This window comes from Chelonia mydas, chromosome 9 (assembly GCF_015237465.2).
Source record: "Chelonia mydas isolate rCheMyd1 chromosome 9, rCheMyd1.pri.v2, whole genome shotgun sequence".
Taxonomy (NCBI): domain Eukaryota; kingdom Metazoa; phylum Chordata; order Testudines; family Cheloniidae; genus Chelonia; species Chelonia mydas.
In genome coordinates, this window is record NC_057855.1 from 5,719,809 (window position 1) to 5,734,280 (window position 14,472).

The 14,472-nt window shown below is 48.7% G+C and overlaps 1 protein-coding gene across 7 annotated transcripts in view; it reads right to left on the reverse strand.

The window, feature by feature from the left end:
- RUBCN (rubicon autophagy regulator) overlaps nucleotides 1-10,045 on the reverse strand; it is a 60,882-nt gene extending 50,837 nt beyond the window's left edge. For 3 of the 7 annotated variants that reach the window (XM_037909577.2, XM_037909575.2, XM_043522189.1), the window contains exon 1: nucleotides 9,895-10,045. In XM_037909577.2, the coding sequence (XP_037765505.1) occupies nucleotides 9,895-9,932 (38 nt within the window). In that variant the 5' untranslated portion in view covers nucleotides 9,933-10,045. The remainder of the gene's footprint in view (nucleotides 1-9,894) is intronic. The other 4 variants (XM_037909576.2, XM_037909574.2, XM_043522188.1 and 1 more) reach the window with 2 other exon arrangements.
- Nucleotides 10,046-14,472: the final 4,427 nt, after the last annotated feature.

The following is a 14,472-nucleotide window of genomic DNA, read 5'->3' on the forward strand; positions in this document are numbered from 1 at the left end:
CTCCTAACTCCTGTAAGGACTGTAGTGTGGGAGATTTGCTTCAGAGTCTCATTTGCTGAGCCTGGCAGGAAGGCCTGGGGAGTGTTGCAGTGACGGAGCGCATCCCCATTTGAATGGGTTTCCACTCCAGCTTCTCTCTACTCTCCCCCCTCTGACAGATGTTCAGAGCAGCACCAATAGGTGCCAGAGAAAACTAAGCCCAGCCCTACTGGGTCAAGGGCATGGGATGTTGAAATAACCCTAGAAAATTCCCAGGGGACTCCCAGCCCGCTGAAAAAAAGCCATCTACTTCCTGAAAGAGGAGGGGAACTTTACCTGGGTCACATTTCAGGAGAGGACTTTCCCCTTTAGAAATCATATCACATTTAATGCATATTTTGTGATCAAGTAAAACACAGCCAGCCATGCTCCCCAGGCAAACAGCTGAGCAATTCTGCAGAGACTCATACAGTTTGCTCTCAGTTCAGCCTGCTCCTGAAATCATTTGTTTGTGCAGCTGTAGCCTGCTGTCAGGGTAACTGGTGTGTTCTCACAAACAGTGAAGGAGGGAGGCCCTGTAAGTGACTTGGCGTGAGCAGGAGGGGAGAAAGCAGACTGAGCTGGAAGAATGGCTCATTCAATCAATACCAGAAAAGCAAACAGATTTCTCAGAGCTGTAAAAGCATTCCAACCAAATCTGGGAAATGACACATAAGAAAGTAATGTCAAGTTATCTAGGCAAGACTCTTGAATGATCTCACTCCAGAGAGAGCAGCAGGGAGGGGTAGGTCAGGAGGCAATGATACAGGTTTGATATCAGGAAGCAGGTCAGTGGACTTCGGTCTGTCTGCAGCCAGCAGTGTTTAGTATTTATATACAGTACTATGGCATTGCCACAGTGACTAAAGAATATCCCTACCCTGAAGAGCTTCCAACTTACTACACCAGTCACAAGATGACGGCACACAGTGGGATATACACAAACAGAGTAAAAACTGGGGGCCAAATTCCTAGCCTGTGTAAACTGGTAAAGCTTCATTCAAGTCAGACCTACGCTGATTTACAGCACCTGATGCTACAGCTCAAGATGTTTAAGGAAAGGCTGGATTCTTATTTCCAGAGCACCACAGGTGTACCCAGCACTGTACAAGAGAAAATCAGCTAATCAGAATGGGTATTTTTCTAACAGCTCATTGTTACAGCCCTGGCTGAATTCCCACTCGGGACACACGCCAGGCCGCTGTACTGGACTCAATCGTTGGATCCTGTGTGCCTCCAGACCCAGCTGGTCTGAGCAGCACCAAGATGCCGTCTCTAAGGCTTTGTCTACACTACACAGCTTTTAGCGACACAGCTGTGTCACTAAAAGTCGGGCACTTTTGCAGACAAAATATTTCCACCCCCAACGAGCGGTGTTCACTTTGTCGACAGGAGCTGCGCTGTTCAAACTAACACTTGCCAGGGCAAAACTTTTGCCTTTTAGTGGGTGGGGGGGTTAGCACCTCTGGACAACAAAAGTTTCGTCGTTCAATTGCCAGCCTTAGTCTGGCCTCTCAGACACGCTCCTGGGGTGCAGATTACTTGTCTGTTAGCCCTCATTGGGATATAGGACCCCCACGGCTCAGATGCCCTGGGCCCCAAGACCAGTGCTGAACCCCTAAGTCTCCCCAACAGCTTAAACACACCCCTCACCACAGTCCCACCTGTGCAGGAATGTCTACAGGCACCATGTGACAGCTGAAGCAAAAGAATGCACAGGCTTTGCAAAGGACCACTTCCCTCAGACACCGCACCAGACACATACCTAGGCAAAACGAACCAACACCTGCATGCAAAGCCCTCCCTCCAGTGTCCTCACCACTCAGGGTGCCAGGACCTCCTGCACCCCACTTCTCCTGCTCAGCCTTCCTGCTGTTAACTGATGGATGGATGAACCCCCAGCTCAAGATGATGTTCTGGCCCTCTCTGTCAAGTGACCCCCAAGCAGCTTCAAAATCCCTGTCAGGCAATCGGTTGCTTAGCTCCAGGCTCACCTCCCAAACTGGGTCCTGGTCTATGCTTAAAAAGATAGATCCACCTAGCACAGGGGAGGACAAACTATGGCCCGTGGGCCAGATCCAGCCCGACAGGGCTTTCAATCCGGCCCGTGGGATTGCCAGCCCCGTGGCGCAGTGGGGCTAAGGCAGGCTCCCTGCCTGCCCTGGCCCCGTGCTGCTCCCAGAAGTGGCCAGCACCACGTCCCTGCAGACCATGAAGGAGGGGGAGGGAGGGCGGAGGGCTCTATGCACTGCCCTTGCCTGCAGACACCGCCCCACTGCAACTCCCATTGGCCGGGAATGGGGAACTGTGGCCAATGGGAGCTTTGGGGGTGGTACCCACCGACGAGGGCCGCGTGATAGCTGCCTGCCCCGCCCCACCCCACCCCCAGGAGCCACTGCAGGACATGTTGGCCACTTCTGGGAGCGGCGCGGCACGAGGGCAGGCGCGGGGCCTGCCTTAGCCCTGCTGTGCACTGCTGCCACCCTGGAGCCACTCGAGGTAAGCGGCGCCAGGCCAGAGCCCACACCCCGAACGCCTCCTGTACGCTGCACCCTAACCCCCTGCCTTGAGCCCCCCCTGCCACACCCCAACCCCCTGCCCTGAACCCCCGCTGCACCCCAACCCCCTGCCCTGAACCCCTTCCTGCACACCCTGCACTCCAACCCCCTGCTCCAGCCCTACATTCATGGCCCTGCATACAATTTCCCCACCCAGATGTGGCCCTCGGGCCAAAAAGTTTGCCCACCCCGACCTACCAGGTCACTCATGGCTGTGAAACATGGTTGTGCCCTGAGCAACTTATTTAAGGGGTCTACCTAATCCCCCTCATAAAAGCGGATGGGTCAACAGGAGATTCTTCCATCTACCTAGCTACCCCCTCTTGGAGAGGTAGATTTTAAAGTTTTATTAAGATGATGTTAAAATAAAAAGAAAACAGTAGAGTTTAAGAGTAGAAGTTTCTGGTTATCAGAGAATAACGTATAGATTATCAAGAGGTGCGAAGTTTGGTAACTACATCAATGGAAAAAAACCTTCTGTCCATCTAGGAAACATCTACTCTACATTGGCAGCACCATGACCATAGCTGTGCTGCTGTAGCATAGCCATACCCTGGGAAAAGTTGTTCCCATTGTCTGCAGCCTGCCTGTTCTTCTAGAGTGGACTCATTTGAATGGAGAACCATCTAGGCTGGTGACTCTTGATGGCTTTCCTATGGTTAGCCTCTCTGCTAGGCGTAAGGATTCCTTCTAACACCTCCTGGGTGTCCCAGGCTACAGTACAAAAGCAAAGGGCACGGAACAGGTTATTATCAAAATGGCACTCACAAAACCAAATCGAGTCTGAAGATGGATTTAGGAATATACAGACACATACTAATGTGTCACATTATTAATATTCCAAGTGGGCACGTGCAGAAAGCAAGACTCAGTAGGTGGATGCTGGAGCCTTCTAGCATTCCTGTACTGAGATCAGTTTAAAGAGGGTTTTATTTTATTTTAGAAACTACTGTACTTAATTACAAATCTGAGGAAGGATCCGTAACAAATCAGAGTCTCCTCCATCCAGGGAAAGGCAGAAATGCGGTACAGCACTACAGAACAATCATTACAACTACTTTCATGCAACCCTGTATTGTCTTATCAGCATATCATTAGATGTGCACCCTGCTTCGCAAAACAAAGGCATAGTCCCTGGCCAAAAGAGTGGCCAGTCTAACCCCACCCTGCAACCTGATCAGTGTGAATGGAGCCTTACACCAAGGCAGTTTGCACATACAAGTCTCTTTGTACAATTACAGCTAAGGCACACAGGAGGACAATTGGAAGAGATAACAAAGAGGGGAGGGAGAAAGGATAGGAGGAAGGCAAGGACAATAAGATGACTGGAGACTACGCTTACAAAAAGGCAGGGGAATGCAAGAACGATTTCCTCTAATTATCAGGAATGATAAAAGACGACTCAGCAAAAAGCAATGAGGAAAAACTGCCTGACCCTGGCAGAGATGGCATCGCCCTACGTCACAACCTGCCACTGGCTGACAAACGGACCCAGGGGATCAAACCCTGAACAGCATGCAGCCCTCTTCTGAGTGGATCATACCAACTTAGACAAACACCTCAGAGTCTCCTTTAAAAAAAAAGAAAGGCATTGGCAACACTTGTACAGCTGGTCACACTCAGACTCGCAGTGACTAGAATACAGCTCCAGCTGACACACGCACCCTTGAACTGAATTTCAAGAAGGGACTTGAAAGAGGGGTTTGACAAATGGGGTCAGGAAGACAGTCTTAAATACATCTCTAATACAGGCTGAAAAGAAACCAGCCACAAAATGTTAGTGTCTCCAGAGTACCAAGTTTCACTGGGCGTATCAGTGAGTTACTTGAAGCATACCTCGTTATCCCTAGCCTGATTCTTGCTTGCATATTTATATCTGCCTCTGGAAATTTCCACTACATGCATCCGACGAAGTGGGTATTCACCCACGAAAGTTTATGCTCCAATACGTCTGTTAGTCTATAAGGTGCCACAGGACTCTTTGCCGCTTTTACTTGAAGTATGTAATTTATAAAAGGGTGCTGTCAGGCTGGTTCAGCCCTGCTGACTGAACCTGGACACCTGGGTTCCTAGCTGGTGCATTATCATCAGTAACAAAGACTCTGACAGCCAGAGGCCACCCTGAGTCACATCTGTGCCCTTCCCTTGCGACCAGTAGTGTTTCACAGGGGTAACTGAGGCCAGAATCCAGCTCTGCAGCTGGAACTCAAGTCAACAATGCAGTTGACGATGCAGGAGTCAGAACAGAATCTGACACTCTGACCCAGGGCTAAGCTGGATACGCAGAGCTAGAAGGAGCAAAAATGTATTTTTGTCAATGAAGTCAGCATAGTGACTCAGAACACACTCATGGAGCTGTGCTGCTGAGTAAAGAAGGATTTTTTAAAAAAACAAAACAGTTAAAGTTTCAGAGTAGAAATTTTAAACTAGGTTAAATCAGAGGCATATGTGTCCTTTAAGCAGCAAATGCGCTGCAGGAGCCATCATATTCAATAAGGAGAATCTCGCAAGTACATGGCTGCTTGAACACTGTTCTCTGCCCGAGGAAGTCATTTGATCTGTCTTGACACATTTCAGAGATCAGTTTGTGGGCACTGCAGCGGGACAACACCATGTTCGCTGTCACTTTGTCTCAACTTTAAAGGTGGCCTGCAAAACAATCATTTAACAGTGTGCTTTGAACTCTGTCGCCTAGGAAACCAAGCTGCAAACACAGGAAGTTTTTGTGGGTCACGCAGCCTGCTCCTTACGCAGGCATGGCACTTCCGGAAGGGGGCGTGGAGAAGCTGACTTCTGTCATGTTATTGATAGCAACAGGGAGCAGCAAAAAAAAAAAAAAAAGTCAAAGAAAGCCTATTCTCCTCAGCTCAGGAAACAGGCTCATGCAGGACCAGCCACAGAGGGCAGAGGAGTCCCGCTGGGAAATTATGCCTCAGATCTGCTGGCACTGTACCTCTGATACTCAAAGCTGGAAGCACCATGTGCTCTGTACTTTACCTGCAAACAGCACACACACCTGCTGCTCAACACTTCATTTGCAAAAGCCTTTCCCCCATATTAACGAGGGCAGCAGCACAGCTGGTGTCTCCAGAAATTACAGACTCAATGCTTTGTTTTTCCTTTGCAAGCAGTTTCATTGTTTCAGGGCGACTTTGGGGCTGGTACAAGATGCCAGCCTGACAGCTCTGGGGACTGAAGTTCTCCCCGTACCCCGGAAGAGACACGATCATACGACAAACCTTCTGCACCACCCTCATAGGCCTTAATCACAAACTGCAAGAATCACCTAGGAAAGAGAGCACAGTCCTGTCTCCATGGCTAATTCAGTCCTTGATTTCCTCTTGAGGCACCCCGCAAGAGGATAACACAACCGGTGCAAGCTGTGGTTTTGGTGACATGGACAACTGTGTAGTAGACCCCAACTCACACAGGGATCCCTGGACTGAGACTCCAGCTCACAGGAGTTTCTGAAATGTATTGTTTGTTAGAACAAATATTTCAATAATCCCATGCAACCAAACAACCCCATCAACAGACCAGCACGGCATTAACCTAGTTAGATTATAAACTCTTTAGGGCGGGGACCATCTCTGTTATATTTTGTACAGGGCCTAGCACAGTGGGCCTTTCGGGTGCTACCACAATCATGATCTGCAACCCTATAGAATAACAAACAGGGACTGAGGAGAACAAAGTAGCAAGGAAAGCGATTGCAGTTTCAAGCCTCCAACAAGATCTTAGGAACAATGGAGGGGAAAAAATGCAGAAAGCCCTTTGGCTGTTTCCCTTTTAAATCACCAACTTGACATGTGAGGAGAGAGAAGAGGGAGTGTACAGAGCACATGTTCTTAGCCTACGGTGCCACAAGTACTCCTTTTCTTTTTATGTTTACAAATAAAACCCACGAGGACAATCCTTGCTGGGAAGTGGCTGTCAAGTGGTCCCAATTAACTGTAACCTTCCCCCTGCCATGAAATTTCTGAAAGCAAGCAGCCGGCCAAAGGCAGAGACTGGCTTTCCATGCTGTCCTCCCAATATTAGCTGTCTCCTTGCTCCCCACCAGCTTCCCCCTTAGGATTCTCTCTCTGGGCCCTGTTATTCCCGCTGCCCCTTCTCTGTAACACAGAAGTTTAACAGAACATCTGCACATTTAACTCTCAACACTATACCATTTTATCAATGGTCTTTCCATGGTTTCCAATGACATGCCTGGATCATTTTAGAACATCTGCTCCCTCTCCCAAGGCGCTCTAAGTACCATTTCACTGACTGGCTAACGGAGAGCATCAGCCTTCATCCTGCTCTTTGATGGGACATCTTCAGTGAAGTCTTTGCTCTCTTCTCTCCCCAGGGACAAATGGAGAAAAAAAAGCAGGCAGAAGATCACCCTCGTCTGCTGGCCTCAACCTAACAGGTCTATGACCCTAGGCAGGATGCTGAACCTAGCAAAACCTTCTCCCTCCACCTGCAATATCAATCATGTACCATATTCAACAACTACGTCAATCAAATGCAATGACAGGTAGAGCGGAGACTTGGACTCATTAGCAAAGGGTGAGATGATGCTGCACAAGGCACATGCCAGAACCCTTCCTAGCACATACCATTGCATGTACATTGCAAACAATGGAGCAAGCCACCACAGCGCTAGCTCCAGAGGAGACAATGCCCTCTTCTTTCGGTGGGGACTGAAGTGAACTCTGGGATGCCCACCATGGCATTATTTGTAGTTCATTCACAGTCACATGTACCTGCTTTCGAGGACTCATAACAGTCCCAAGGAGAATCACAAGGCTGCACTGTGATCCATCTTTATCTATGACAGGTTTCAGAGTAACAGCCATGTTAGTCTGTATTCGCAAAAAGAAAAGGAGTACTTGTGGCACCTTAGAGACTAACCAATTTATTTGAGCATAAGCTTTCGTGAGCTACAGCTCACTTCATCGGATGCATACTGTGGATCACTTCACGAAAAGCTTATGCTCAAATAAATTGGTTAGTCTCTAAGGTGCCACAAGTACTCCTTATCTTTATCTATATATTTCTAACATACCATTTGGGGATTGCTACATCCCCGTTTATTCCACAGCATGGGAATTCAACACTTCAGGCTCTGAGCTTTCATTAGAAGCAAGAAATGTTGTTTCTGTCCCTCCTGGTCAGGGAGAAAACTCAGAAAAATGTCATCAATGCAGGGTGTCTTCCAGAATCTCCTGGAAGTGTGAAACAATAGCTCAGAGATATGGGAATAGCCCCATTCATCTCAATGGGTTAACTTTCAAAACCTAGATTAAATGGCAGTTAACTTTTTCACTGCTGATAATATTAGCAGATATATCCAACTAATGGGATTATCAGAAACTACCTCCAAACACTTGCCCCAGATGCCAACAGCCTCAACTGTCCCCTACATATCCACTAAAGCATCTGTCAGTTTCTATAACCCAGTTCTGCATTGCCAATCCAAAACTCAACAGTACCATGGGGACTGGATTGACCAAATGAAATTTATTTTCAAAGTAAATAACGTAGAAGGCTTTGTGTACTTGACTGATTAGATTAATCATTGTCATTACATTAAAAGCCTGCATTATTTTAACTTAACTACCAGTGTATGGCACCACAGCGCTGCAGAACCAAGGCCCACCTTGCAGCGGAACACGGGAGGCCTTGCTCCGACAAGTATTTAGGTTAAGGTTAAGGATTTATTTTAAACATCTAAAATAGGCAACATTTCCAAGCAACGCAACCAGTTGCCAGGGACCGAATGAGACGTAATCCCAAACCAAGACCCTGACTAGACACTGGAAATAAGGGTCATCATTAGAATAGGATGGTTGATCATCTGAGGACAGCTCGTAATAAAATAATGAGACTTGCCAGCTGCTGTCTTTGGAACCTAGGGAGCATCAGGTATTCAACTCACCCGTGCAGACAGCTCTGGTCAGACTTCTTTAGCCCTGACTGCTCCTGACACAGCCAGAGCATTTACACAGGGTGGGGCAAAGAGTGTGTGTGACACAAACCAGGCGGGGGTCAGGGCAGGCTCCGAGCTGAGCCAGACTCGAGGGGCATCATGCCTGCCCTTACACACACCAGTTTTATGTTGCCACATGCCATGCCCCAGTTACAGCCATGAACACACACAACTGGCTCTCCGCCACGACTGACCCTTGCTATGTGGCAATACCACTAACCCAACCTGTGCCCCCAGCTGTGAACTGGATACCCCATCGCCGCCCCCCACCCCGCCGTGCCCCCGCTACTCCACTGCCCCCCTTTTCCCACTGCCCCCTGCCGCCCCCCGCTACCCCATCGCCGCCCCCCACCCCGCCGTGCCCCCGCTACCCCATCGCTGCCCCCCCACCCCGCCGCACCCCCGCTACTCCACTGCCCCCCTCCTCCCGCTATCCCATCGCCGCCCCCCATCCTGCCGTGCCCCTGCTACCCCATCGCCGCACCCCCCACCCCGCCATGCCCCCCGCCGCCCCCAGCTATCCCATCGCCGCCCCCCACCCTGCTGTGCCCCCGCTACCCCATCGCCGCCCCCCCTGCCGTGCCCCCGCTACTCCACTGCCCCCCGTCGCCCCCAGCTATCCCATTGCCGTCCCCCACCCCACCGCCCCCCGCTACCCCATCACCGCCCCTCACCCCCGATGCCCGTTACCCCATCGCCCCCCCCACCCCGCCGTGCCCCCGCTACTCCATTGCCCCCCTCATCCCGCTGCCCCCCGCCACCCCCAGCTATCCCATCGCCGCCCCCCACCCCCGATGCCCCTGTTACACCATCGCTGCTGCGCCCCAGCTACCCCACCGCCCCCCCACCCCCAGCTACCCCATCGCCGCCCCCCCACCCCGCCGTACCCCCGCTACTCCATTGCCCCCCTCATCCCGCTGCCCCCCGCCGCCCCCAGCTATCCCGCTGCCCCCCACTATTCCACCGCTGTCCCCCAACCCACCGCCCGCGCTACCCCATCACCACCCCCGGTGCCCCTGTTACCCCATCGCCGCCCCCCCACCCCTGCCGTGCCCCATCTACCGCACTGCCCCCCTCCGCCCCCAGTTACCCCATCGCCGCCCCCCCCACCCCGCCGTGCCCCCGCTACTCCATTGCCCCCCGCCGCCCCTAGCTATCCCATCGCCGCCCCCCACCCCCGGTGTCCTGTTACCCCCTCGCCGCCCCCCACCCCCGCCGCGCCCCAGCTACCCCACCGCCCCCCACCTTCATCCCGCCGCGCCCCAGCTGAGAGCCAGCTACGCTACCCCCGTCCCTGCTGCTGCCCCCCAGCGCCGGTCACCGCCCGCAGCGCGCCCCCACCTGCTGGCCTCCTGCTCCCCGCAGCGCCCGATCTCCATGCCGGCCGGGGCCCGCCTGTCTCAGCGCGGGCGGCCCCCGCCAGCAGCCTCCATCTCCACCCCCGCGGCCGGCCCAGCCCCCGGCGAGCCGCACCCGCCCGCCGGCTGGAACGGCGGCTCCCAGCACGCCCCGCGACAGGGGGACTACAGCTCCCAGCATGCCCTTCACACGACCGCCCCGCCCTCCCCTCGCACGAAGCGCCTCGGAACTGTAGTTCCCAGCATGCCCCACGCCGACGAAACTACAGCTCCCAGCATGCACTGCAGTTTGAGTCTCGTCTGAGTACGCGGGGCAGGGACCCAGGGTCTGCAACACTGAGCTGTGCATGAGGGGGGATTAGCTGGGCGCGGGAGGGTGTTTGCAGCGGGGTCTCTCGTGCATTCAGACTGTTTGCCCATAGTTATGTAATTGCCCAGCGGAGATACTTGCCCAGAGATCAGTTTTCCCAGGAGGATTATTGAACAGGATTTTTATTTCAAATACAAAAACTCTACTGCCGCTGTATTCAGAGCGCTCAGTCCACTGCCGGTGCTACTTCAACCAAAACAGGACATTTCTCTCCCGTTTGAATTGCTACATGACTAAATGCTTGCAGCTGAAACATGATCCACCCCCCCCCCCCCCCATGGCTTCCCATGCTTCAGCAACACTGATCATCAGACCAGTGAAGCAAGCAACTTCAGCTGACACTGATTCTCAAGACCCTAGCCTAGCCCAAAACCTGAACAATAGACAATTCACTGGATGTAAGAGATCAAAAACTACAAACTAGGTTGCTACAGACCCCTGAATACAATTTTCACACTAGCAGGTTGTTGTATCCAAGGCCAGCTCTAGGTTTTTTGCAGCCCCAAGCTCCGAGAGCGCAACTGCCGGAGCAACAAAGTACATGCTTGCTTTGCTGGTACTGGTTGTATCATAGTGAAATGTGCACGACTCAGATATCTGCCTACTCAATATAGAATGAGTGATCAGAAACTAGTGGTGGAAACAGAGACAAAGCACAATGCAACCCAGAGTGGAATGACTGTACAACAACTGTAACAGCAGAGAGAGAGAGAGAGAGAGAGACATGTAAAGACATCTTCTGCTCCACTGCCCAAAGTACGAGAGAGCATGGGATGAATAATTTCACAAATTATCAGAAATATAAAAAAATTTCTAAAAAGTGATGAGGGGAGCTGTGCATAACTCTGGGGGAAAGGAAAAATATATCACTACCACCAGATTGGGAATAATCAAATGATTATAGGGGATAAACTCCAAATATGGCTGTGAAGTTGCTTGATGTGCTATAGCTCCCTCCCTTTCAGAGACCCAAGATTTCTGTATTTTTATTTTTTCAGTAATTCTTGTTCATGTGCGGTTATTATGTTTTATTTATTTGTATTCTGCTAGCATCCAGGTCACACTAGCCACTGTCAATGCACACAGGAAGACTCAGTCCTAGCCCTGAAGAGTTTATATTCTATGAGTTATTGTGTTACTTGTTGTCAAGGTTCCTTTCCCACTCTGAACTCTAGGGTACAGATGTGGGGACCTACATGAAAAACCGCCTAAGCTTATTTTTACCAGCTTAAGTTAAAACTTCCCCAAGGTACAAACTATTTTACCTTTTGCCCTTGGACTTTATTGCTACCACCACCAAGCGTCTAACAAATATATAACAGGGAAAGAGCCCACTTGGAAACGTCTTTCCCCCCAAAATCCTCCCAAACCCTACACCCCCTTTCCTGGGGAAGGCTTGATAAAAATCCTCACCAATTTGCATAGGTGAACACAGACCCAAACCCTTGGATCTTAAGAACAATGAAAAAGCAATCAGGTTCTTAAAAGAATTTTAATTGAAGAAAAAGTAAAAGAATCACCTCTGTAAAATTAGGGTAGTAAATACCTTACAGGGTGATCAGACTCAAAACATAGAGAATCCCTCTAGGCAAAACCTTAAGTTACAAAAAGACACAAAAACAGGAATGTACATTCCATTCAGCACAACTTATTTTATCAGCCATTTAAACAAAACAGAATTTAACGCATATCTAACTAGATTGCTTATTAGCCCTTTACAGGAGTTCTGACCTGCATCCCTGCTCTGGTCCCAGCAAAAGCAACACACAGCCAGAGAGAAACTTTTGTCTCCCCCCCACCCCCGCCAGCTTTGAAAGTATCTTGTCTCCTCATTGGTCATTTTGGTCAGGTGCCAGCTAGGTTATGTTTAGCTTCTTAACCCTTTCAGGTGAAAGGTTTTTCTCCTCTGGTCAGGAAGGATTTAAAGGTGATTAGCCTTCCCTTTATATTTATGACACTTGTCATAAAATATAATACTTCCAAGTGATTTGAGAGGCTACAGGACTCTAGATGCTATTGTAATACAAATAATAACACTCCCTAGAAGGCACTCAAGAAAGAGACTAGAACTCTCACAATGCCATAGGGATTACTGCTACCAGAATATAGCTTCCAGCACATTTTGTGAGATAAGAAAAATGTTACACAGGCCTATTCTATTCTCATCCCTTCTGTAAAATTTGCAGGGTGCATATCACAGGCAGTACCAGAGCATCAGTATATTTACTGATTGTCACCGTAAAAATATTATGGAAAATTGAAAGTAATTGAAACTGTTTCTGTGAGCAAGGGTTATATGATCATGCCCAGTGAAACTGACTATAAATGCAAATGAAACTGATAAGTCTGGTTTCATTGTTTAAACTGAGAGAAATGCAAAACAGTGTAACATAATTCTGGGGCTCAAGCCTGCAAACTAGTCCCACTGAAGTCAACGAGACTGCTCATGTCAATAAAATCTGTAGGATCAGGCTCTTTTGGGGGTATCTTTCCTTACAAACGATAAATAGACACCGTGGCATGGCAATTTTAACTCTTTTTATTGAGAGTTTCACCTTGGTGTTTATACATCAATTTATAAGCAAGACACCTTTCAACATAACACTGTGGGTTAGATTAGATACAGAGATCTTTAGGAAAGGGCTGTTTCAGTACCTTTGAAATCAATGAAAGCCTCTGATTGACTTCAATGTGCTCTGGATCAGATCTTAAAAGCCCAATACCGGTCTCAATGAAGTGGGAGCTGAACTGGGTCCTACATTCTCATTCAGAGGCTTTTTGAAGTCAGCAGGGTGAAATGTATCCACACTGAAGTTAATGTGAGTTTTGCCATTGACTCAATGGGATGAAGATTTCATATGAGGAGTTTTGACTGAGTAAGGACTTCAGGATTGAACCCAGTTTTTAAAATTTTTTTCACAGTATCTTCATCCCAATAATAAACTAAAAAGATCTTAATTCTGCAGATTTAAAAAAGCAACAAACAACTACAAACAACTACAAATTGATTGGAATGGGCCAATATCCATACACATCAACCTAATTCCAGTAAATTTAAAAGAACAAACGTTACTATTCTCAATAGCATTGCCAGAGTCTATGCTAAGGATGGTTTGGGGGTGGAAGAGACCATAGAAATACAGTCTGGGATAGAGCTAAACCTGTTATAAGGTTAAAGATTAGTTCTCCATAATTATAGCAGCAGCACTATGCAGTTCCTCTTAGCTGTCACTTAGGTAGCCATTTGCACACTCATGAAATCTAGATATAAATCCAAGACCTGATGTTTGCTTCACCCCCTCAATGACCCCTGAAAGACTTTGTCCATTTCAGGGCCCTGAGAGGATGAAGTTCATATTCCTTCAGATCAAACCTTTGTTCAATTTTCTTTTGTATATGTCCAGCTGTAGACAGCTGGCCTCCTGGTCTGGATAATAAGAGCCATCAATAGCTGTTGTGCAGTCTGTCTGTGTTTTGTGATTTCCATCTGTTATCTGGACAAACAGCTTTTGCCACCTTTGATGCTAACTTATTTGTCATGGGTTTAACAAAGCATTTGTATCTTAGTGTTGATGAATGCTACTACCAGCCAGTGCCCCATCCCAGCACCATATCAACACAGAAATCGGGTCTACAATTTTACATAAAATATATGACATTTAGTAATATTAACATTAGTACTTGGCTTGGTAATTCTATAGCACCATCCATTTTGAGAATATAAATGAACTTTTCAAACATGAATGAATTAAGACTCACAACCCCAACTCATCATCAACCACTTGAAGAAGGTAAGTAAAACACCAAATCTGTGGCCCCCAAGACTTCACATCTATCACTATGCTGAGCACATGAAACTTCACAGTAACAGCAGAGACTGAACTCAGATCTTCAAGGAACATGGGCACCATCACCCCCACCAGAGCTAAAGGAGATTCTCTGTTAGTCATTAGCTATACAAAGCCTATCATACACAACTGAGCAATCCATTCACTAGAAAGAAGTGGTGTAAATACACACTAGCCAATTCACAACAATATTATTAAATGGATTAAAAACTGGTTAACTGATAGATCTCAAAGTGTAACTGTAAATGGGGAATTTTCATTGAGTGGTGTGTTTCCAGTGGGGTCCTGCAGGGGCTGGTTCTTGGCTCTGTGCTATTTAACATTTTTATCAATGACTTGGAAA